At 45.1% G+C, this 25238-nt stretch overlaps 1 protein-coding gene across 4 annotated transcripts in view; it reads left to right on the top strand.

Moving 5' to 3' along the window:
* Positions 1-25238, top strand: part of TBXAS1 (thromboxane A synthase 1) — a 262140-nt gene that overhangs the window by 47223 nt on the left and 189679 nt on the right. For all 4 annotated transcript variants that reach the window (XM_083859365.1, XM_083859369.1, XM_083859367.1 and 1 more), the window contains exon 2: positions 17318-17411. In XM_083859365.1, the coding sequence (XP_083715491.1) occupies positions 17318-17411 (94 nt within the window). The remainder of the gene's footprint in view (positions 1-17317; positions 17412-25238) is intronic.

Raw genomic sequence — 25238 nt, forward strand, 5'->3', positions numbered from 1 at the left:
ACTAATTTCAAGTTTATCATACGCTGTCTGGTATGTACAGACGTCATAGCACCTTTCTTGTAATTAAGGGCCAGACAACATCGTCATTGTCACCCTTCTGCTATAATGGATTAGACTCTGCATAAAATAAATAGCTATGAGCTGAGATTTTGTGTGTGGTCTCAGACTAAGAGCCAGAACTTCCTTTATTTTAAGTCTGGCTTACTTAATTATAGGTGGATCTGTGAGCACTACAAATTGAGGTTGTGTAATGTTCTCACTACTCAAATCTATTTTGAATTGCTTATTGCTTTATCAAACCCCAAGCAGCTAGGATTGAAGTTTTCCAGGGCTGCTGTCTGTCTTAGGTGGAATTATTGAAAAATTTCAGTTAGAATGAGCTCCATAATTTCTGAGGCAAATGCTAAAGGAAAATGTTCGGTTTTATTTTGGGAATCTCTTGGGGGTTGGGTTTTTTCCATTATTTTATTATTCTTAAGAAGTGATATTCTGATTTTTATATTAGCTTTAAAGCAGGGTTTCAGTATTTGGTGAGACGAGGTGGGCTTTTGTCAGTGGATGTATGTTTTGCTTTTCTCATGCAAATTTGGGCAAATTGTAAGTCTTTGAAAAGTTACGGTTAGCACACATTCACTGGAATCTCTTCTGTTTATATATAATTTTAAGCTAATGTTTCTGATTCTGTCTTGGCTAAGCATAGTCCCACACTTTTGGTGTGTGGTCCTGACCAGGCAGTAAGTCCCTGAGAGCAGTTGATGGCTCTGAGAGCAGGGAGTGAGAGAAGCCTTTCTCTAATGGGATTGTGTTGGGGTGTCATAGCAGCAATGAGATTTGGGCACAAGAAATGCAAGTGGGGAGCCTAGGCAAGGAGAAACTGGGATCAATTGCTGCGTGAAGGAGGGTGAATGGCTGATAAAAACCAGTGTGGGGCTGTGTTGGGAAGGGATCATTTGGGAAGCTCATGATAGGAGGTGATGCAGTGTCTGGGTAAGGGTGGCAGTGCAGTCAGCTCCAGTGAGAAGCAGAGGCTGGGGCTGGTGGCAGCTCTATGGATGAGGAAGAACAGAGTTGTGGTGATACTGCCAGAGGAGCAGATGAGGGCTCGCTGGTAAGATGTCAGCACCCAGAAAGAAGCTTAGCATTTTGGCTTAAGAACTCTTAAATTTTGCTCTCTGAGGAAGTATTGAGAGATTCTCTACAGGCTGTGCCTCACAGCCTGTCCCTTGTGTGAAAGACAACCTGCCTCTTCTGTCAGTTCTTCTGTTCGCTCACTTGGCAAAGGTCTCTGCCATAGTCTAGGGTATTTTGATGACCCCTGTGGAGATAAAATGATGCAATTTGATCTATTTTTAATGAATTTTTAAAATGAGAACTTGCAAAGAAAATTGCATTAAAGACACATTGTTGAGGTTGTGAAGTCAAGCCTACACAAGTTAGGAAATGCCAGAACAAAGCCCTGCTGAGGACCATTAATTCAGGCTCTCTGAACACCATGAAATGATCTCTGGTACTTTGATCACGTATATCTCTGGTCAATAGGACCTCTGCCACATTCAGTGGACTAGATGGATGATGACTCCTTGATGTTAACTTAAAAATAAATAAATAGAATTAGATCATCCACTGTGTAATCATGAGTTCTGAGCATTTATCCAGAACTGTCTCTAGGGAGGTGAGTTGTCCCTGCAGTCTGTCATCACTGCTTATTTGAGATTACAAGGGGGAAAGTGCCTGGAGTTTGCTCCAGTTACTTTGTTCCTGCTTTGGTACCTGCCACATGTATGCTGACAGGCTGGTCCCAAAAAAGGGGATAGGACTATGTTCCCCATCTCATCCTCAGTTAAGGGAGATGTCTCTGGCCCTAAAGCACTGGGAGGCATTCAGCCTCTTGAAGCAAATTTGTTTTTCTCAGAGCTTTCCTGGCAGGGCGTGACATCATGCAAACCTTGTGCCAGCTGGTTCTTAATGGCACTGGGTGGCTCTCTGCATGTGCTGTTGCTGTTGCAGAGTGTCATACAAGAGCTGAACTCTAAAACCAGTTCCCTGAGAGCAACAGACACAGGGCAAATTGTGTGATAGACCTCAATTACATGGAATAAAATGTGAAAGGCAGCTGAGGTTGGTAGGCTCTAGAGTGAATGTAATGTGGCTTTGCCTGCACCCACACCACTGCCTGATATGTTGCTAAAGAACGTTTTGGGACTTCAGCCACCATAGCACTGCAACCCCTTTTTGCCCCCATGAAATAATTAGGCAGTGGCCTAATAAGTACCTTCTTTATGTCAATGAAAAGACAGAATCATTAGGCTCCCAAGCAGACTTTTCTCCCTCAATTTAAGTACAAAACTACTTCCTGCATCCATACAATTCTTCCCAGTGTGTAGGAACAGTTGAGGTGCATACAAAAACTGATGCCATGTTTTCTGCAAATGGAGTTGCATCACTAGGATATGAACTTCCATAACAACTCAGAAGGCTGATAAGCTTGAAACTTCACGTCCTTTTAATTAAGATGTCCATTTGCACAATTAAGAGATGTAATTAGTTGAAGAGAGAGAAGAAAAAAGTAATGAAATTTTACTATTGTTTCTGAACACTGTGTTTCTAGCAATGCACCTGTTTTTATGAACTTCAGTCTTCCTGTCTGAAACAAGAACATCTGTGGCCTTGAAGTGGTATAATTTCCTTCTGTATGCCCCACAATATCTGCCTGAATAAACAGCTGCATGAAGAAACTACTCCTTAATGAAGGCATGGTGCCAGTGGTCTTAGGGAGTAAAAGGGCAGCTTGGTGTGTGCTTGGGAGCAAGGCTGGGAGATGAGCTGAGCCTAGCTATCAGCTCTGACCCAGCTGTTCCTGCAGACATCATCTATGGCCTCATGGATGCCCCAGACCTCAGATCTGCTGTGGACAATCCTCCTGGTGAGAAGACTCCTCTTTGTGGTCACGTGGGATGGAGCTCTCACCTCCTTTCCCACAATTATATACTGCTATGAGGAGCCAACGGCCTCTGCTGCTGTTGACCTCCATTGTTTTGTTTAAAGGTGTTGAGCCAACAAAGAAGGGCTGAAGCTGTGGATTTATGACTCTTGTTCATTTGCTCTTTATTTGGAAAAGTCACCACCCAATGTGAAGAGGTTGCACTCTCAGAGAGGTGATGAAATATTGTCATTGACCTACAGTACGGACCATCTGTCTCTCGCAGGGCTACTCTGGAATATGGTGAAGAGTGTTGCTTTTTCTGTGTGGGCTTTTTCATTTAATTTACCTTGATTCACTGCTAATTTTTTAGAACTTAAATCAAAGCAATCTGCAAAACTTTAAATACGCTGTGACAACCTGAAGCCTTATTACAACCAATCTCTTGACACTATCAGTTCTCTTAAAAGACTTGAAGGAAATTGTTTGACAGACCAGAGTAGTATGGATTAGAAGATGATTGTTAGCAGATAAATGAGGATAAATTTAATATTGGGCATATAATCTTGCCTTTTCTGCACACTATTCTTGATGCATTAGCAAATACTTCAATGAAATAATGTCCTATGATCATTTTGGTTTTGCAGCTGGAAAACGTCTGCCCCTGTGGAAGCAAATGGTGCAAGTGTGTGCAATGTCTCTGTTTTTCTTGTGCAATTGTGTCAAAACTAAGGCTCTGTGAGTGCATGGAAGTGATTAAGGAGAGCAAGTGTTACATGGAAGTTCTCATTATCCCTGAAACTGTTATTACAGTCCTACGGATTCATGTTTTAAAAAGTAGAGATTTGTTGAGCTTGAAAATTAAATTGCAGTACTCGAATATCCTTATGCCAGACTGACTAAAGTGTCTCTTGAAGATTTATTTCAGTTCATTCTTAGAGGTATACTTGTGGATATTCAGGATCTCTTTTTGGAGGTATAGTAATAATTCCATACTCTGAGCTTGATATTCTAAACATTCAAGTGTATTTTTGTTCAACATATCCCTCCTTTTCCACCAGAGGTACTGCTGGGTAACAGTAATGGGCAAATTTGGTAGCCTATGTTGACCAAGGAAGAGGGATTTACTTTCCCCATTTTTCTCTCTTCTGCTTTCTGAGAGTCTTTAGGGGATGGACAGCTGATTTAATTTTGTGGTTTTGTTTTGTTTTTTCTTTTAGTGAGTACGCTTTCTGGAGGTAATAATCAGCCCAGGCTGTATCCTTCTGGGATGGTATCCACTTTGACTGCAATACTAACCCACTAGCAAGACCTGTTTTCTGTGTGTTCTTTTGTCAGAATGGGACCTGATAATGACTTTTTACCTTAAATATTCTGAGGAGAAGACAAGAGGAAAGACTTAAGTGATGGCAGCTCTCCAGTGACCCTGCTGCAGTATTCATAATGCAAAATTTCTCAGAAGGGCTGAGAGCTGGAAGTCTGTGGCCGGCTTTGGGATGATGTTTTGGTGAAACTGGGTTCCCAGGGATGCTTGTATATTTTGTATATTTTTTCATGAGCCATCATTGTAATGCTGGGGAGCCTACCTTTATTCTGGGCATTATCACTACTTTGTGAGCAAAATACATCCCAGTGTTAACTGGAATCTGGTATGGGAATATGTAAATAGAGGCAAATAGGTAAAAATGCATGGCGATTGTCTCTTGTTTGTCAGGAATGATTTCCATTTTCTCAGCAAAATACTTTGTTTTCCCAGTCAGTCTTAAAAAATAATGCACCTCCCAACTCACAACAATGAGATTAAATAACATCACTTTTTTTAATCTCTGTGTCCCAGTTTATAGCTTTTTAGTTATTATTAGGTTATGTATTACTCAGATGTAGAAGGAATGACACACTTTCTGTATTGGGAAAAAATTGGAGTAATTTCAACAGGATGTTGAACTCCATGATGAGGAATTGGAAACTCTGTCATCTTGTCTGCTACACAAATCGATGACCCTTAATGGTAGACCACATAATACTTTTTCTTTCAGTACTGATCATAACTGACCTGGCTGGACAGATGGCTAGTTCTGTTGAATTTATATTCTTCAAAACTTATATTAATTATCTGTTTCCTGTTTCTCTCTCTCTCTCTTTTTTCTTTTTTTTTTTTTTTTTTTTTTTTTTTTTTTTTTTTCCCCACTGTGTTTTGTGGAGAGAAGTTAGTGTTTCAGAGAGTCTATGTCTGCCATGCTGGCCTACAGGAATGTATTTCGCATATTAACAGTTATATTTAATATATACAGAGAGCATTTTGCTCACAGAGGCCATCTGAATGTCTTCAAAGGGTTATTGAATTGTTTATTGATCAACTTCATTGCTGCTGTTCCTCTGGTTCTTTTTGATGTCTTGTCACTTAATTCAAAATAATGCCAAGCTTTTAAATTAAGGGTTGTGCAGGAAACCATACTTGTAAATATTAGGGTATGTTTCTCTTTTGAGTGAGAATGTACTAGATTGTCCAGTAAGTATTGCTGCCATCAAAGTTTTATCCTTTTCATGCCCCTCATTTTGCATAGACTCATTCCTCTCTTCCCCTTAAGAAAGCTGAAGTGTCTGGGGTTTTATCTTTCAGGTTTTATAAGAGTCTTATCTCTTACTATGCAATTCGAAGCTTACAAACTAGTTCCTTGATTAAGAAAATAAATTTGATTAATTTTGTTTCCTTTCCTTTAATGTTTTCCATGTATTTCTCTTACATTTGTTAAGTTTACTAGCTGAAAGTATCTGTTGATTCTCTCCCTCCATCCCCCACTGATTTATTCTATCACCTTTTGAAGATTTTTAAACTTCTGGAGTAGATGATCATCAGTGGTGAGGAGTTCCATAGTTAGTATATCTATTTCTTGGAAAAGTGTTTATTTTAAATTTTGCCACCTGACTATTCATTTGTGGATTTTCATACTATATTTTAAATTTTTGGGATATGACTCCTAATTTATTTTTTAAGCCTTGCATGATATTAAATATATTTGTCATAACCTGCATCAGTTGCTTCTTTCATCAATGATTAAGATTATAGCCTGTTAGCTTATTTTTTGTACACATGTGGTTCCATATCTTTTGTTATCTTGGTCACTTCTTAGTATTTCTTCTATTTCTACATTTTGCATTCGATTTAGCCTTTCTAGTCCATTGGCTGATCTTCTACAGTCACTGTGTACCCTCAGCAACAGCAGGGGGTCTCCTGGTACCAGATTAATTTTTGTGATAATGTAGAAGTGTGTTAAGCAGCAGACTGAGAAATAAAACTTCCCACTGGTGATAAGGCAGGCTTGGAGCTTTTTCATTTAGATGTACAGCTTCTCCAGACAAATGACTTGGCCTACAAGGCCACCCTGCCTGTTTGCACTTGCCCAGATTCTAGCCTACCTTCCCCTCCCAGCAACAAAACCCAGACACGCTTTTCCCAGGGCACTTAGGATGCAGCTCCAAGTTACTGGCCAAGTATGTGTCATGGGGGTGCTGACTGACCAAATCACATAAATTGGTCTGTTTGAGTTATCAGCCTCTTCTGGCTCAAAAGGCAGAGGTTTGTGCCACAAAGCTGTCAGATTCATGTATTGCTGGTGTTCACTGTGTGTTATGCAGGACAATTTTTCTTTGCCTTTTTTCTTTTCCTTTTTTTAAAGAAGTCCATAAGCGACTCTTTCCTCTCTCTCTCTCTCTCTCCCTCGCCCAAAATACTGAGAATGAGTGAAATATTGCAGAGATGGGGGAAACATTTTCATGTTTAAGGCTGCAGAAAGTAAGCTGTTACATTAGAAATGGTCAAACTTAAGGCTACGTGTGCAGTGTTAGATCCTTCTTTTGTGCACGCTTCCACTTCTGTCTTTGGTCACTTGCATACTGTTTTCTTTTCTGTAAAACACCAGATATTTCAACAACACCAGAAATGATGTAAAATCATAGAGTAGGGCTAGATGTGTTTATTGATGAGCTTCATTTTTTCTCCTGCTGGCTTCACCCTTTTGTTGCAATATTTCAGTCTGTAGCTTGACAACACTGCTTCTTTTTCCCATCTCATTGTAAACTGTTGTTCCCTACCTTTCGAAAACCTACTTCAAATGTAACTGAATAAAAAGCAGTGGAAAAAACCACATTAGCAGAGGGAAAAGGAAAGCAAATCCTCAGCTGTATGAAGCTGCCAGTAATGTTCAGAAGCTGGCAATAATGAACTGTTCATCTAAGTATAAATAGTCTTTACTGTCTCTGTGTTTCTTGCCTTATGAAGCCATACTCATTATTTTCTTTCCTTTTTAAATATTTGGTGATCACATAATTTACTTTGTCTAGTGTAAGCCTCTGTTGCAGTCACTCTTCACTTTGCTGTACATGAAAACCAGGAGTCTATAGACTGTCCAGTGTGCAGTGAAATGAGCAGTTAACTGTAGCCCAGCCTGGTGTTTTGTGATCTGCCATGTATTTTACAGTGAAAACATCATGATAGCAAACTGCAAAACTGACAGGTTTTTATTGACAGGGATTTTAATCTTTTCACTGTTTACATACTGAAGATGAGGACTTTGCTATGACACAAAGACACTTCAGGAAGATTACTGCAGTGGTTCGGCTTTCCAATGGGTGCAGTTCTGGCCAGCCCTGCCGCCACTACATCCAGGGGGCCACTTTGCCAGAGGCGTGGGCAAACTCGACCACGGTGCGGATAGTGCGCAGAATAGAAAGGCGGGACTCTCAGGGTGTGCAACCAAGGGGTGCGTGTTCCCAAGGCAGCGCTCCGAGGAGAGACGCTGGCCTCGAGATGGCACGGCTCTTTATTGAGTGGGTTACAGGGGTGGGATTGCGTGGGACCAATCACAACCTTTTGCCATCGTATAATGAGGGAATGCACAACTTTTGAACCAATAATAAGTAACTTGGGGAGGAGGAATACATGATGAGGGGGTGGGGAAGTTATATAACTTAAAGATTGACACTTAACAGAAAAGTGGTAAACAACTATTATGGGATAGGGTTACCAGGACAACCAAGGTTTTGGCGGGAAAGTCTGGGGGAAGGAGAGAAGGAGAGAAGGAGAGGGAAGGAGAGGCCATCTTAAACAATAGTAATAATTACAAAATTATAAAACACAAATTATAAAACCAAACTGGAGCAGTGAAAACCCAATTGGAATTGAATTTAAGCACCACCACATCTCCCCCTTTTTTATTTTTTTGTGATGGATTTTAGTAGTATCTGTTCGGGGGATAGATTTCCTGAAACTGTTCTTGTTCCGTGAGCCACCTCTCGTCATCAGTCTCCGGTACAAAAGTCCTCTGGGTCAGGGTATTCCTCGTCTTCCCATGGCGGGAGTTGCTGCATCTCAATCTCTTCGACGGGAGGAACACTGGCCCAGACGTTGTTCACGCTGAGTGAAGAGGTGGCTGCAGTGATGGCTTTTTGAGTGGATCGTCGGATGATGCCAAACGCAATTCCAATGATGAGTAACAAAAACAAAATTAGGAGTCCTGTTTTTACAGCAGAATTGACCCAGCCTGAGAGTCCCCAGTTTCCAAACAGTTGGTTAAACCAGTCCTCCTGGGGCTCTCAGTTGGCATCCGACTGGGCTGTTCTGTAACTTAAAATATAACAAAATACATTAGTTAACAAAAAGCCAGTGAGGAATGGGGAAGGAAGGAGCGGACCTCTCTTCCTCCGGACCAACGAGCTTCCTTTTTCTTCGCCAAGCGACATTCTTCACCTGATGGTCTGACCCTTTGGAGGCCCTGGGAACATAAGGTTTCACCCACTTGGCCGGCACCCATTTAAGTTCGGTGGGTGTCGATACGCAGGCATACCCGCGTCCCCAAGTGATTAAATCGTGTGGACCTTCCATTCTCATGGTCTTTGGGTCCTTGACGAGAACTGGCGGTTTAGACTCTAATTTTAAATTTGGGTTCCCTCCAAAGTGCCTGATTATTGGGGGATTCATCAATTCAAATGAACAATTTAGAAAATTAATTGTGTGCAAGGCCCTGGCTAATCGAATTTGGGGTGACTCCAATTTTAGAATTTGTCCTTGTTGATTGAGGACTCTTTTGATGTTTTGGTGTGTCCTCTCCACAATTGCTTGGCCTGTCGGGGAGTAGGGGATGCCAGTCTTGTGTTCTACTCCCCATTGCTGGAGGAAGCTGCGGAACTCCTTGGAAACATAGCTTGGCCCGTTATCCGATTTGATGACCTTAGGGATGCCTAGGAAAGAGAAGGCTTGGAGGAGGTGTTTAATGACATCCCCTGCCTTCTCCCCTGTGTGGGCGGAGGCATAAACTGCTCCAGAAAAGGTGTCCACAGACACATGGACGTACTTCAGCTTCCCAAACTGGGAGACATGAGTAACGTCCATCTGCCAAACCTCGTTGCTGCTCAGCCCTCGGGGGTTCACCCCGGCATGCAGGGTTGGGACTGCATGTCGCTGGCAGCTGGGACAGGTTGCCACAATGGCCTTGGCCTGATCTCGGGTCAGTTTGAATCCTCGGACCAGACCTGGCACATTCTGATGGAAGAGTTGGTGGCTGAGCTTCGCCTGCTGGAAAACGTCGGGCAGCGGGGCCTTCTCGACAGGGGCAGCAAGAGCATCAGCCCTCCTGTTTCCCTCCGCTATGAACCCCGGCAAATCCGTGTGCGACCTGGTGTGCATCACGTAAAACGGTTGCTCTCGGTGGGAGATCAGCCTTATCAGCTTCGAGAGCAACTTAAACAGAGCAATGTTAGTCACCTCTTGGAGAACTGAGTTCTCCGCTCTGGACACTACACCTGCAACGTAGCTCGAATCGGTTATCAAATTAAATGGTTCAGAGAACCTCTCGAAGGCCCTGACGACTGCGGCCAACTCAGCAATCTGAGGGGATCCTTCCACCTCAGCAACGTCAGACTCCCACTGCTGAGTCTGAGGATCTTTCCAAGTCACCACTGACTTGTGGGACCCTCCGGACGCGTCTGTGAAAACTGTCAAGGCTTCGAGCGGTCTTTTGCTCTGAACACTCCTTAAATTTAATTTAAATTGAGCATCCGAATTAAAAATTTTGTGGGCAGGCCGATGGATTGAAATTTGACCAGTGTAACTGTCCAGGGCAAACTGAAGTGCTTCGTTCTCTTGAAGCAAGTGCTCTAACATTGCCTTTGAAATTTGGCCCGTACTCAACCGAATTGGTACGTGGATCACCTCAAAGTCGCAACCGGCCAGTTCTCTAATGCGGATTCTGGCCTTCCGGATCAGTTCAGCCATCAATTCCTGTGGGCGTGTCATCCTCTTGGACCTGTGGTGGCTGAGAAAGACCCATTCTATAATAAGAAGAGGATCTCTCCCGCCTCGGTCCTTCCGGGGTATGCTGGTCACCCCGTTGTCCCATTGGAATATCATTCCATGGAGGTGCGGCAGATTCCCTAGAATGACAAAGCGGAAAGGCAAATCAGCATGGCATCGATTTGCCTGTCTGGTGGACATCAACTCTTGAACTTTTTTCAGTGCTTTCTGTGCCTCCGGGGTGAGTGACCTAGGGGAACTCAGCCCCTCTCCCCCTTTCAATAAATTGAAAAGAGGTGCTAGGTCCTCGGTGGTAAGACCCAGCCAAGGCCTCACCCAGTTCAAAGCCCCACACAGCTGGTGCACATCCGCTAAGGTCTTAATTTTGGTTTGGATGGCCAATTTTTGCGGAACAATGGTCCGCTTATTAATTTCGAGGCCAAGATATTTCCATGGTGGCATCTTTTGAATTTTTGCTTCCTGCAACTCGAACCCTGCAGCAACCAGTGCAGCCACTGTCAGGTCAAGCGCATGCGTTAACAGGTCGTCGCTGGGGGCGCACACGAGCACATCATCCATATAATGAAAGATGATGGCCTGGTGTGCAGCTGCACGCACGGGGGTCAGCAAGGAAGACACGTACCACTGGCAAATGGCGGGACTGTTCTTCATTCCTTGGGGAAGAACGCGCCAGTGATACCTCTTCCTCGGGGCCTCTCGGTTGATGTTAGGAACCGAGAACGCAAACCGCGGAGCATCGTCGGGGTGAAGAGGAATTTGAAAAAAGCAGTCTTTGATGTCAATTACTGCCAGATTATAATTTTGGGGCAACATGGTTGGGGAAGGCATCCCTGGTTGGAGAGAGCCCATGTCCTCAATGACTTCATTAATTTGTCTGAGGTCCTGGAGAAGCCTCCATCGGGTCTTGTCGGATTTCTGTATCACGAACACCGGGGTGTTCCAAGGAGAGGTGGTCTCCTCTATGTGACCCTTTCGGAGTTGCTCTTCCACAAGCTCATTCAGCGCCTTTAATTTTTCTTTAGAAAGCGGCCACTGCTCCACCCAAACTGGAGAATCTGTTTTCCAATTCAGTTTTTGGGTGGGACGCCGTTCAGTGACCGCAGCCCAAAAATTTTGTGGAGGGTCAGGGAATTCAATTGTCGCCCCCCACTGGGCCAGGACATCTCTCCCCCACAGGGGTGCTTTGTAGTTTAAAACAAAGGGCTTGATGTTGGCCAATTGCCCATTGGACCCCTTAATTTGCACCATGTTTTTAGATTTTTTGGCCAATTGAAGGCCTCCAACACCCTCAACTTGCTCAACCACTGTTTGCAGTGGCCAACGTGACGGCCATAGGTGTTCCGGGATCACCGTTACGTCCGCCCCCGAGTCAAGGAGACCTTTAATGATGGTGGTCTCCTCGCCCACCCTTAATTTGCACACCTCCTCAGGTCTGTCGTGTAATTTTTATGACTGTACTTATCTGGGGGTGGCAGGTCTTGCAGTCGCCCTCAGGACACACCCTTTCGGGGAGTGATGGTATTGCCTGGGCGACTATCTGTCCCTTTGACAGATAAATGGGTGGACTCGTGCAGCGAAGCCAGAGTTCAAACCACTCGGGATCCGCAGGAGTGGTTTGGGGAACAATCTCGATCTCCGGCGGGGTACGTTTACAATCCCCCACGACTACATATGTTGTGCCAATTTTGTGCCAGGTACCTCGATTTTTAAATACCGCCACACGGTGCCATTCATCATCACGGATCCACAGGGCATCAGATAATTCAAGATGAAAGGGCACTCCCTCGCTTGTTGTCGTCAAGGACTTTCCTGCGAAAGGAACAGGCACATTCGGGTCAGGATCATCAGGTGAAAGACTCCTCAAAGGGGAGTCCGTTGTCTCGTCCAGTGAATTTCCCCCTGGACCTTGCAGAGAATTCCTCCGCTGTCCCTGGGAAGAAAAAGTCAAGTCCGTTAAAATACAATGTCCGGTATTACTCAAATCTTCATTTCCCATTCCCCCTCCCCCGGCTTGGGCCGCCCGATTGGGGTCATCGCACTGGGCAGCTCCGCACTCCCTTATTCGTTTTTTGACTGGGAGTTTCCTCCCCTTCCACCTCCTCCTCCTCCCCCCTCTTTTTGTTGTTTGAATTCCTGAAACTCCTGTCTCAGGGGGCATGCTTGCCACCAGTGGCCTAGCTTCCCGCATAAAGCGCAGGGTCTGTCTGCTGCGCCCTTTGACGGGTATCTCCCTTGTCTGGGTGTTTTATGTGTGATGGCCGCGTTGTCCTGTTGAGGGGTTGAGGTCGCTGCGGTTGCTGCAACGTTGATGGCTTTCTTCCGGTGTTCCTGTTTTTCAGGACGCCCCGGCGTTATCAGAGGGACTATCTCTGTGACGACCTCTACGTAGTCTTGCAACGTTGGCTTGGGTTTCCTTGGCAAGGTCAGCATCGCCTGTTTACATATCTGGTTGGCATGCCTGAATGCCAAGGATGTGACCAGCCGTTTCCTCGCCAACTCATCGTCTTCCTGCTGCTCTACAGCTACCGTTAGCCTTTCCACAAACAGCAGGAAGTTTTCCTGAGGTCCCTGAAAAATATCTAAATAGGATTCCATGGGGCCGGAAGGCTGCATGGTGGAAAATGCTTTGACAGCAACCTTAGCAATCTGCATTAACAACGGCTTGGGAAGTCCTGCGGCTTGCTTTTGAGGCGTTTCCCAATCACCCTCGCCCATGACATGTGACAGCGTTATCATGTTTCCCTCATTGTCCACAGCTGTGTCAGGGTCATTCGACCAACCTGGAAGGGCATCCTGCAAATGCCTTTTCCAGGTTGCAAACCAGAGCTGATACTCAGTTCTGGAATGTAAACACTGAAAAAGGTATTTGATGTCATGAGGGACAACATCACTTCCGGTAATCTGGCCATCTAACAATCCAAGGAAGTACGGACTCATGCGGCCGTACTCCTTGAGGGCCTTCATGAGTTCCCTGACCACGTTCTGGGACAATTGCTGCCATTTTGCCTCCTCATGCCCTCCCCTACCCCTCCTGTAGGTAACTGGAGCGAGAGAAGGGACATGGGGGCCATCACTTCCTGGATCCCACCCCTCCCCCTCAAAGCCCCAAGCGTGGGAACTGGAAGAAGGGGCGTGGGAACCGGGAGGCAGTGGGCGGGACTCGGGCGTCACCGAGGGGAGTGGCCTGCGACGGGAGGGGGGGCGTGTCAGGGTCTGGGAAAGGCACGCCTTCGGAGGAGTGGTTTTGGGTGGAGACTCGGGAGGAGCGGCAGGTGGGAGGGTCATAGGAAGGGGTTTCAGGAGAGGGACGACCTCGGGGAAGGGTGGAAGGGGACAGAAAAGGGTTGGTGGGAGAAAACTTGGGAGACTGTGAAGGGGAAGGGAACGGGAGCGGGGCCATGGCGGCGGCGGCGAGCGGCGCCTCCGGCAGCGGGCTGGCGGGCAGGGCGGACAAAGAAGACGACCGTGCCACGCGGCCGCCGCCATTCCGCGCCTCTGCCGCACGAGCGCCGCGTGCCTGTGCCTCTCCCGCGTGGCCGCCGCGCGGCTCTCCCGCGTGGCCGCCGCGTGCGCCTTCCGCATGGACGCCGCGCGCGCCTGCCACGCGGTCGCTATGCGGCTTTTCCGCATAAGCGCCACGTGCGCTTGCCACGCGGTCGCTATGCGGCTTTTCCGCATAAGCGCCACGTGCGCTTGCCATGCAGTCGCCATGCGCGTTCTCCCCCGCGCCTCCCGCGCGGGCACCGCGTGGCTCCGCGCGGGCATTTTGTGTGCATTCTTCTCTGCTTACACTGAACTGAACTCGGGGTTGTTTAGGGAGGTTCGGGGAAGGGAAAATTCCTCGGGAGCGTGGCCAGTGCTCCGTTGGACATCCCGGGCAGACGGGTCTGTCTGCCCCGGGCGGGGGGATGGCGTCCTGAAGGGGCCAGGGCTGGCGGGCTGGGGTATGCCCGCTGCACCCTTCAGGATGCCGCGGCGGGGTGAGGGGGAGCGGGATACAGAACGGGAACAACAGGGGAAAGCAGGGCTTTCTCCGGGAGACCGCTCTTTCTGCACTCCTTTCATGTTTTTTACGGCGGTCTGAATTTGCCGCGACCAGAACAGATATTTCGCCGCTTTTTTATCTCCGGAGGCGGCTAATTTGGCAAGTTTTAAAATGATGGGTTCCCAATATCGGAGCTCCGTCACAGCTTCCGGGTTCGTCTTGGGGAAATGCAGAAAGAGCGTGTGCACGAACTGCTTCAGCTCTCCCTCGGAAAACTTAACATTATTAAAACTGAGAACACCAACAAAACAACGAAACACGCCTTTCTGCTCTGCCGAGAGCTTGGCACCCATTTTTCACTTCCAAACCGTACCGCAACACAAAAATAAACTAAAAATCGAATCCCAGCACGAAAAACTCCGGTCAGGCAGCCCCCCCCACTGCCTCCGCCCCGAAGGTGCCTCGTAAAACAAAAAAGCCCGCTTCAAACCGCGTCTGTCGCCCGTGCGCAGACCAAAAGCGGGGTGGCTCCGGCTCCCGCGCCGGCCAAGGAACGAGCACGGCGCCGCTCCGGTCCCGCCTGACCGGGAATCGAACCCGGGTCGCGGCGGTGAGAGCGCCGAACCCTAACCACTACACCACGGGCTCGGCTGTGTCGCTCCCATCTCGCGGCCCCGGTCCCTCCCGCGGCGCGCCCCGTGTCGCTCCCCCCGATCACCGAGCGCGGTTTCCCGATCTGGGCTCAGGCGCACCAGCTCGGAGCCGCGAAAACACAAAACACAAAGCAACAAAACGAAATAAAACCAGGAACCTTTAAACAAAAACCCGAGAGAGGAAAACAACCCCCCCCCCGGGCGCCGCGCGGCCGATCCCCCCAGGACAGCAGCTCCTGGGCTGGATCCCCCTTTTTGGGTAGGGTGAGGGCTAGGGGCTCACTCTTACCCTTTCCCTGGTTCCTGCGTGGGTACAGCGGTTTGGTTTGGGATCCGCACCGAAAAGGACTCTGCTGGGTGCTGCAGAGCTACCCTCTCCTCCCTCCCGGGAGCGCACCTGCCACCAGGAGGCGCGACGACAATGAAAAATCTGTAAAGGTCCCGATGGACCGGATTTGACCGCGTGGCTCTCAAAGTGAGGGCGCAGCGTCAGTGCCGTCGCCGTCGAGTTGTCAGCTCTTCGCCCACGCGTGACAGCCCCACGTTGGGCGCCAGCTTGCAGTGGTTCGGCTTTCCAATGGGTGCAGTTCCGGCCAGCCCTGCCGCCACTACATCCAGGGGGCCACTTTGCCAGAGGCGTGGGCAAACTCGACCACGGTGCGGATAGTGCGCAGAATAGAAAGGCGGGACTCTCAGGGTGTGCAACCAAGGGGTGCGTGTTCCCAAGGCAGCGCTCCGAGGAGAGACGCTGGCCTCGAGATGGCACGGCTCTTTATTGAGTGGGTTACAGGGGTGGGATTGCGTGGGACCAATCACAACCTTTTGCCATCGCATAATGAGGGAATGCACAACTTTTGAACCAATAATAAGTAACTTGGGGAGGAGGAATACATGATGAGGGGGTGGGGAAGTTATATAACTTAAAGATTGACACTTAACAGAAAAGTGGTAAACAACTATTATGGGATAGGGTTACCAGGACAACCAAGGTTTTGGCGGGAAAGTCTGGGGGAAGGAGAGAAGGAGAGAAGGAGAGAAGGAGAGGGAAGGAGAGGCCATCTTAAACAATAGTAATAATTACAAAATTATAAAACACAAATTATAAAACCAAACTGGAGCAGTGAAAACCCAATTGGAATTGAATTTAAGCACCACCACAATTACAAACAGCAGCAGCAGCATAAAAAGAAAATCCTCTCTTTGGGGATGAAAATGTATCGTATATGTTTTGTCATTTTAAAGTTAAAAATTTTCCCAAGAGAATTAACTGAGGAAAATCTCATATATTTTAAAGCAGTTAAGTAGCCAAGAAGTCAATAATATGTATAAAATATGTAATAAATGTTGACTTCTGTGCCTTTAGTCCATGATACCTTGTCATACTTGACATAATGTCCTTGCATAGACTGAGGGCACATCATTTCTATTGGGTTTGTGAGAGGGTTTGTGTTTGTGAAGGTTTGTACTGCCCCATTAAAAAAAGAAAATAGTTGCTATTCAAAAACCATTAAACCTCTATCTCCTGATTGTGATTTTTGTAAAATACCTTCACAAAAGAAAATCCATTAAGAAAATAGGTACTGTGTTGCAGGAAACCTCAGCAAACAGAAGTGCACAACAAAAATTGTGTCTTTGGGTAATCAAAGCTGCTGCTGCTAGCTCCTGCTCTTTCAGATTTCACTAATTGAAGTCCATTGACTTAAATCCATTGTTTGTATTAAGAAAGGGGGAGGGGAGGCAAAAGAAAGGCTCTGGGCTTGGGTTTTTCTTTTTTCCAGTATTGTCCCTGTCAACATGCCACAGTTTCATCTGAAATAAGGGATACATGAAGCTTTTCAGTCTGGGTTTTGCTTCCCCATATTTTTTATATTTGTTTAATTTGCTGATTGGCAGCTCTAAAAAATCACTTAATCAGCATATTTGGCCCAAATACTAGGCTTGACTTGAACGTACTGACAGTGTCTTGGCTCATGGACAACTGAGACTAGTTTGAATTTTTGTTCTGTGATCTGTATAGGTAGAGGTGATGGAAGAAGAAGAAAACAATAATCTGAAAATCTGTCTTGTTCCTTTCCCAGCAGTGCCACAGGAATCAAGCCCCATATGCTTCTTTTGATCTTGTTTGTAACCTTATGTAGCTTTGGAGAGTCACTTCTGACTTACAAGACCCTCTGTAGGAAGAGGAGCAGCTCTCTAATTCCACTGCTCAATTTTGTAGGCTTGTCTTTGAGTCAGTTGGTCCTTTTGCCCTCTCTGAAGCACCAGTATATTGCATTTACTTTTGACCTGAGGAGTTCCAAAGCAATGTAATCACATTGATAGTTCTGTCTGACCAACACAAAAAGCATCTTCTCCCTCTCTGAATCCAGGGAAGTAATCTGAACTAGTTACTGTGGCAAGTCCTATCATGACAAGATCCAAAATTGACTTACTGCCTTATTTTTTTCCAGGTACTCCACATCTGCATTCTCCAAGCTCAGCAGAGTAGGGATCCGACATCCTCCACCTCTTCCTTTCATTGGAAACCTGCTCTTTTTCCATGAGGTAGGATATGTTTTCTTTTGTATCAATGAAATTGATGGGAAGAGTGGATAGGAGGAGGAATTGAAGGGAATCCTACAGTTCACTGGTACCACCTCTTCAGGCATGTCTCTCTGGAAAGGACAAGCAAAACTCAGCTTTTTGAATGAATTGGTAGAAGCAGTTGTGTGTAAGCAACTCTGATTCCAGAGTAAACTAAACTTGAGGGAAAGAAAATGTGTAAGTTCCTGCAGGTAATTACTTGAGCTTTTCCAAGAAAGTTCATGCCCTCAGTGAAACAGTTATGTGAATAGAGCAGATTATGTTAACTAGCCCAAACTGGTTTGTTCTGTGTGGTTTTGGCTCCTACAGCCTTTCTGTTTGTTTGCACTATTGCTGATTGTACACATTTATTTTAAAGCCTTTAATGTTGTTTTCTCCCTAGCAGTAACTGGAATTAGGTACTGCTGAATTTTGTTGCTCTGTGCTGCAAATATTAGGGCTGTGAGGAAGAGGAAGTGATGGCATTTGCCTCCATACTTTATTCCCTTGTTTTTCTCACCCATCCTCTTTCAGTAGACTGCTAATGCTGTGCTTTTTTCCTTGTTCCATTTCAGTGGTATTGCTGAGGGCCCAAGATACCTTTATAATGAGGAGCTTCCATTTCTCTTATTGGATCTTACAGTAAAATCTCTCCAGTGTGTGTCTGCTGCAGTCTTTTCAGGAAATCTGAGCCAGCTCCAGTTGCTACCCAGTTTTCCCTGTTAAGTGCATGGTCATCAATATCCATGCTGAGATTTGAATTATTGATGAGAATATATTGCCTCTTACCTTGGTCTTCATGGTGATTGTTCTATCAATATCTGACTCATTATTAGATAAAACCCTTTTAAATACCAGTTGTACATGTACATCTGATTTCATTTAGAAAATAGTATAAAAGGTGACTTAATCCGCTCTAGATTAACTTGAACTGGAATTGGCAGGGTGACCTTAATTTACAAGAGATTCCAGTGGTATGGGATGCAGACCAGTTCACCTTCACACTTCAGCAGAAAGCCACTCATCCTGTAGTTTTTTAGTGGTGCAATCCAGATATCATTGGTTACCTGCTAACACTTGCTGTTACATAAAGGTGCCTGGAGACTAAGTTATTTTGGTATGTTCTAGATAGGCTTGATCTGTACCACTGTTGAAGTGTAAAGGTTTTGGGGTATGACCCAAAATGATCATATGATCTCTTAGGCAAATTTCATTACTAGAATAGCATTCATGAAGTTAACTTATGTCAAAATAATGCGGAAAAGTTAACCTTGCTTTTACTACCTTTTAGGAAGAAAAAATAAATTAAAAGTAGCTGAGAAATTGTATCTTGGGATACCAAGAAATAATGGTTTTGGAATGGAGCTGAGTAGTGCAAAGCCACAAGCACTGCCAGGCTGTATGTCCAGCACTTTGGAATTTCACCACCCATCTTCTCTACCATGCTATCATTGCCAGTAGGAACAGGCAGGGAGGAGTCCAGGCTCTTGGTAATTTTTCTTCCTCCCCTCATGTATTTTGCCATTTTTTCTGAGGCTGCTTTCCCAGAATAGTGCCCATAGCAATGATCCAGTGATGGAAGCCCTGCTTTTATACTACAGGCTCTTGTCTATGAGAGCATTTTCAGGGACACAAGTGCTCTCACTGCAGTCAGTAGAGGACATTGCCCACTTTCCCAGCAGGGGAGAACTAGGGCTTGCCCATCACCTTACTGGAAAGAGGGATGATTTTAGGGGCTTAGCAGCAAGGGACACAGCTGTCCATGAGTAGTGGCTTGTTGGGATTTGGGTTAATTTATATATATATATATATTTTTTTTTTTAATAGGAAGTAAGAAAAGCTGATTTGTTCTGTTGTTCCATCTATAATATTAAGGAGTTCTTGCCCTTCCATGTTTATGCAACCCTTCTCTTTCCACCAAAATAGCTGTTTGGAGACTTTCCCTTTAAAACAAGCTGGCTCTTTCTTAGTATTGCTAGTCTTGTGCAAGGAAAACACATGAGCCACATTCCCATTAAATCATCAAACTAGTGCTTTTCAACCGTGAACATTTATTTCAAAGGAATTAATGAATGATGACTAAGAGGAATGAATTGATATGTGCCGTATGGGAATCTGCATATGTGTAATTCATACTTTTCCAATGTCGAATTTAGTCTGCAAATTAACACAGGTTGAAAAGCCTTGAACACAAGTGAGATCTGAGAGATAAAAGGAAATCAAGAGACTTCAACACATGCAGCCTTGCAGTCCAAAAAGTGACCTCATCTCATGGATTCAGGCTTTTCTCCTAGCATATGATTGCTAGAAATGTAAGGAAAAGAGATAAAGCAGGAGAGGAAGTCCCTTTGACATAATAAAGTAAATCTAGGATCTGGTAATTTAAGAAAAAAACATTAAATGTTAAAAAATTGCACCAAAATTGCATAAGCAGTATTTTCCAATTTGTAATGGTATAAATTCAAGGGTTTGCTTGTCTTCTCCCTTCCTTGGATGTAAATCACTTCTACTGAAATAAACTGAGTTTCCTGTTTTGTTGCTCTGTGTATGTAAACAGAGCTTCAGGCTTTTTTTGCAATTTTTCTTCTTTAAATGTGCCTGAAAACAAAAGAATAGTGCAAGCAGGATTTGACCAGTAGTGCTGGGTTGTGGGGAATTTAATAAACTTTCAAAAGTATTTTAAACAAGAAAATATTTTGTTCATGAGATTTTAAATTTTTTAAAAAAATTATTTCAGGGATTTCTTGAGCAGTGTATTTTCTATGAGTAAAATAAGGGTTAAAGGTAAGCTGTTAATATAGTGTCTCTGAGAGAGGAAGAGGAAGTGTGGAAAGTAAAGCGGCTAAAAGAAATGCAACAGGAAAGACCTATCTCCATCACAGAAGAGGAGAGCTTAAGAGCTGGCTTGGGGAAAACAAAATTATTTTTACTGTAAGTCACTCATTCTCTCTCAAGTAAAATAAAGGGAGATAATCACACTCTGAAACTAAAACATATCCAAGTTAATCGGGTTATCTCAATAATAAGATAGGAAATTATTTCAGTTCTGCAGCTGGGAAAATATCTGAGTCCAAGATACTAGATTAAAAATTCTTCCATTGCATAAGAACAATTTGTGGTGGGTAAGTCTGATGTAATAGTAAATATTAGGCTGCTTAAAAAAAGCAGCATGTTCAATTTTGTCCAATAAGTGAGCAGACTTGCAGCTGACAGGCTGATGTTTGCTTGCCTCTCCATGTGCTTCATTTTTCCAATGAGTCTGGAAAAAAGTGAGGGTTGTTTGTGATAGCTGTGTAATGGTTGATGCAGTGGTATACACAGCATGGACTTTCACACATGGATCTGTATGGGCTTTAGAGCAGCAGGTTACAAGAAAATTAAACCAAGCTTTTATTAATTCCCACGCTAATGATTTTATTATGTGACAAATGCTCTGATAACTGAGAGGCCACATATCTGCATCACCCTTTCTCTGACTTGACCTGTTGCTATGGCTGTGCAGTGTGTTTCTCCCTCTTTCCCATTCCTTCCCTAAAATGACAGCCATGCTGTTTTTAAATGTCATTGGCTTTGACATCTGCACGGCCCTGGTGCTGTACCTATGCGCACTGCTCCCTACCCAGCCTCCTGAGGAGCCACACTGTGCTGCTGCAGCTTTGGGCCTCCCCCTGGTGTTTTGGGGCAGTGGTGGGTGTGGGTTGGTGCCTTGTTTTGGTCCTTGACAGGTGAGATATGCAGTTGGTGCAGCTGAGCGATGTGCTTTGGGTCCTTATAATGGCGTGATCATGTGTCACTTTCCTTCTATTACTCCTAGCAAGCTCCAGTGATGCTTTTGACTGTCTGTGTGCTTGCATCCCTGCCTTGCATGTTAATGAAAGACATCACTCTCTTTAGCCTCTCTCAGCTTGGACAGGATACTCTTTGTTTACTCTGTTTATTTCAGTCTGGCCTTCTTGTAGATCCTGGACTACCCTGGAGTGGCCCATTTCTGCTGAATGGAAGTGGGGGCTGTGTGAGTGCTTTGTCTTGCTTTCAGTTTGGAGTCTGACTGGGCTATGTTGTTTTATGGCTATGGGTGGGAGTGGAAAAGGGGGGAGTGCAGGGAGGAAGCAGAGAGCAAATTTATTTTTTTTCTTCACTACACATCTGCCAAAGGCATCCTTCGAGTTGGATGTAAAGGAAAATAAAAGGCAGAGTCCTTCCAGGAATTAAATTACCCCATGTATAATTTTTAGCCTAGAAAGCACTGTGTGGATGCTTAGAGAGAGAGGCTGCAGTGTTTACTGCTCTGGAATTTAATGACACAACCTTCAAACCTAAACAAGGTTGGAGAGAGGCACACGGTGAGGCGAGCAAAAAGGGGGATAGGGAGGAAAAGGAGCTATCAGGCTCTGGACCTGGGTTGAATTACAAGAATAATATGACTTCTATTGACAGTGAAAGCCTGCATATGGTTTTGTGTTTCTTTGTGCAGATAAACAACAGAGGAATGAGATAGACAGTGTGTGTTTTGCAACTTGATAGCTATTCGTGTGGAGCCAGAAAGGTTGACTGGGGCATCACCAACCAACCTGTCTTTATCTCCCCCAGATGCCTGTGTGTATCTGCTGTGGGCTTCTGACTGCCAGAACATACCTCTTGGGGTGATCCAGATCTTCTCTTATGTCTTGGGAATGCTACCACCCTAGACTGGGGGGCATGTACACGCATGTGGTGCAGATCTAAACCTAGTGTCTTAGTCTGAAAGATAGGTGCATGCCAAGGAAAACCGGAGCCTCCCTTGGAATGGAGAATGAAAACTCCCTCCCTCCAAATTATTATAATTTTGAAATTAAGGGGCTCTCAGGCAAAAGTATGGGGATAGGAATAACAGTTCTTTACTAGTATGTATAACAATGGAAACAAAACAACAAGTGCAGCATTAACAGCAGATCAAGACCAGGAATCCCATGGCAGCCTTCTCAGCTGAGATGGGAAGGGATGGAGGACAGACTCTGCTTCACAGAACCCTGGGCCAATCTGATCCCGGTGCCTCTGCAGGACTCTGAGGAGCACTAAGCTAGAATGGCAGAAAATCCTGGGCTGATGGATGAGATGTATCAGAAGCTCTGCGGTGGCAGCTGGAACTGTGCAGATGTCAGGGCAGGGCAGGGAGTGCGGGGCTACAGCGTAGCAAAAAGACCCAGAACAGGACCGAAGAAACGGCAGGATGGGACAGCAGCAACCCCACTCCAGCAAGGCAGGAGATGGCGAGCTCAGAACTCTTGTACACATGAACAGATGGTGGTACATCCCTAGGTAGGACTTTGGCGATGACAGTGAATCCTCCCAGCAGTAAGCAACAGCTTGGCTGTCCTCCTTCCAATGACGCCGAGAGCGAGAGAGTGCAGCTGCGCCCACCCCTGTCTCTTACCTGCCCCCCAAAAAAACCTCTGTATTTTTCCCTCCGAGGAAAACTCCCTGAGACAAAAGAAATGTAGCCCAATGCTACGCTCCTTTCCCGACTTTTGGACACCTCTTCGTTTTGGTCAAGCAAAAGTACCCAGCAGTTGGTTTCCTAGCAATTTATGGGAAAAAAATCCCCTAAATAAAAAGGAAGAAATTTAACTCCCAACACCCAGCCATTTCACTGGCTGCAACATGACAGAAAATCTGGGGTTAGATGTGGGTTTATGTGTATATGTCTACATTTATAAAGCCAGTCTTTTTCCCCTTTAAAGATGTGTATTTTCCTAGTTTCACCTGATAGTCTGTGTTACATCCTTTGATCAGATGTTAGCATTGTCAGATAACCTGACAAAGTTGATGCAGTGTCTGTGGGAACCTAAAGCAGGAAATCAAGACATCAAGACAATTGGCTGTCTCCTGCTTGACTGAATGCTATTTGCAGCCTTCAGCAAGGGCTGGACCTCAGTTTCTGAGATGAGCATCAGGTAAAGCTGGGCTGTAACTCACCCTAGCTTCTCCCTGCACTCGTGGGGGGTCTCAGCAGGGTGAGCCTGTGTCTGGGGGAGCAGTGTGTGCACCTCAGAGACCCTTCTGTAAAGGCATGATGTCCTCGGCTTCTTTGCACTTGCAGTGTTTCCCATAACTGTGTTTGCAAGATACACCTGAGTGTGGCATCAACTTTAAAGAACATTTATGGATGCTGAGAGAGTACTAGGGTGCACAAATCAACTGATAGGTTTCATGTGATAGAAAAAGGGGATGAATCATCACTGCTTTGCTGGTGAATAATGGTGACCCATGCCATGAAGATGGTAGTGGTCATGACAGATGTCTTTGCTCTTCTGGACGACAACATTTTATCCTTTGAGGGAAGAAACAATTCCTTTTTGTATTACAAGGAATGGTGTGCTGATGGTATGGCTTTTTCCTAGAGCAGCTCTAACATTTATTTATGTGCAGGACTATGTGAATGTTTCCCATAGATCTCATCAGTTGCCCCTAGAAGGAGATGTGGACTTCATTGATGAACATCATCAGGGTTTTGGTATCCCTTAAACCCATGCTTTGTTGTTATTTTTTTTTTTTTTTTCACACACTTCATTCTTGCCTTATTAAATGCTGCATAGGGGAGAAAGAGGCAATGGTTGAGGCAACTGGTAGCTCTTAAATGAAGAAGGGATGATATTGTCTGTGGCAGCACAGCAAGTGAGAAGAAACTCCTTTATCACGCTCCTGACTTTCCTCAGACTCTCAATGTGATCTTGAGCAAGTCTGACTGGGACAAAGCTTTCTTCTTTTTTGGGTAAGCAAATCCCTTTGTTTTGCTTCACCTTGGGCCTCTTTTATCCACCTGCAAAACAGTAAATATGGTGTTCTGGAATAAATAGGTCTGCTTTTTGATCAGGTTATGGTGAAACATTTTGGACAACTTCTCTGGGGCCTGTTAGATTTGGGGAAGCTGATGTCACTGCTTTCTTGAATGGACTGGGATGCTCCAAGGCCAGAAGGAGTTTATATGTTTCAGCAATATTCTGTGAATTAATGCCAGGCCTGAGTTCTGGCCTACAAATGAAGGTATCTGAGTAAGGTGATCATCAAGATTACAGCACTGAAGAATACTTCTCTTCTATGCCATCCTTGACCACTGTCCTCTGATGGGTTTTTGGTGGCAGCTGCCAAATGACTACCCAAGATCAGTCAGAGCAGAGGTATTTATCATTAAAATGACACCTGGCTTGTGAGAATGGTGTAAGGAATTTTGCCACGTGTTACGTCTTTTGGAGAGTATATTTGCACGTTCATCACATAACCCTCTAGAATTTGCTATGCAGCCTGCTCTTTAAGCAGCATGTACTGCTAAATCAAAGCCAGCTCTGGCCTGACATGCAGCAGCATTGAACCCAAACAGCTGAGCTACACAGTGTTTGGGCTGAGAGAATGGAATGATGTGTAGTTGCAAAGAAAGTGGCATACAGGTAGAGCCAGTGTGGTCACAAATTGGACTTCAGCTTGGGCTCCAGAAGAAGAGACCCTCACCTTGAAAAGCAGCAAAGTCGGGATATGTTTGAACAGAACAATTCCAATAGCTGTTGTAGTAAATTCAGTGGGCTTTTACATGTGAACTTAAAAAAGCAGGACTATTTCTTGGACGTAACAATCTTCTCTTCAGTTTTGCCTGCAGTTGCACTGGCCTGGAAGGAGTGGGATTGGAATAGATAAAATCCTTCAGACCTTGAAATTAGGAAAGACAGTAACAGAATCAGGGATGTGACAAGCAACTCTGTTATTTTACCCAAAATTCTAACTTCCTCACATTATCTGTCAGTTTGGAGTTTGGAAGCATCCTATGTTGTTCACCTT

The sequence above is a fragment of the Zosterops lateralis genome (genome assembly GCF_965231275.1).
Source record: "Zosterops lateralis genome assembly, chromosome: 4".
NCBI classification, from domain to species: domain Eukaryota; kingdom Metazoa; phylum Chordata; class Aves; order Passeriformes; family Zosteropidae; genus Zosterops; species Zosterops lateralis.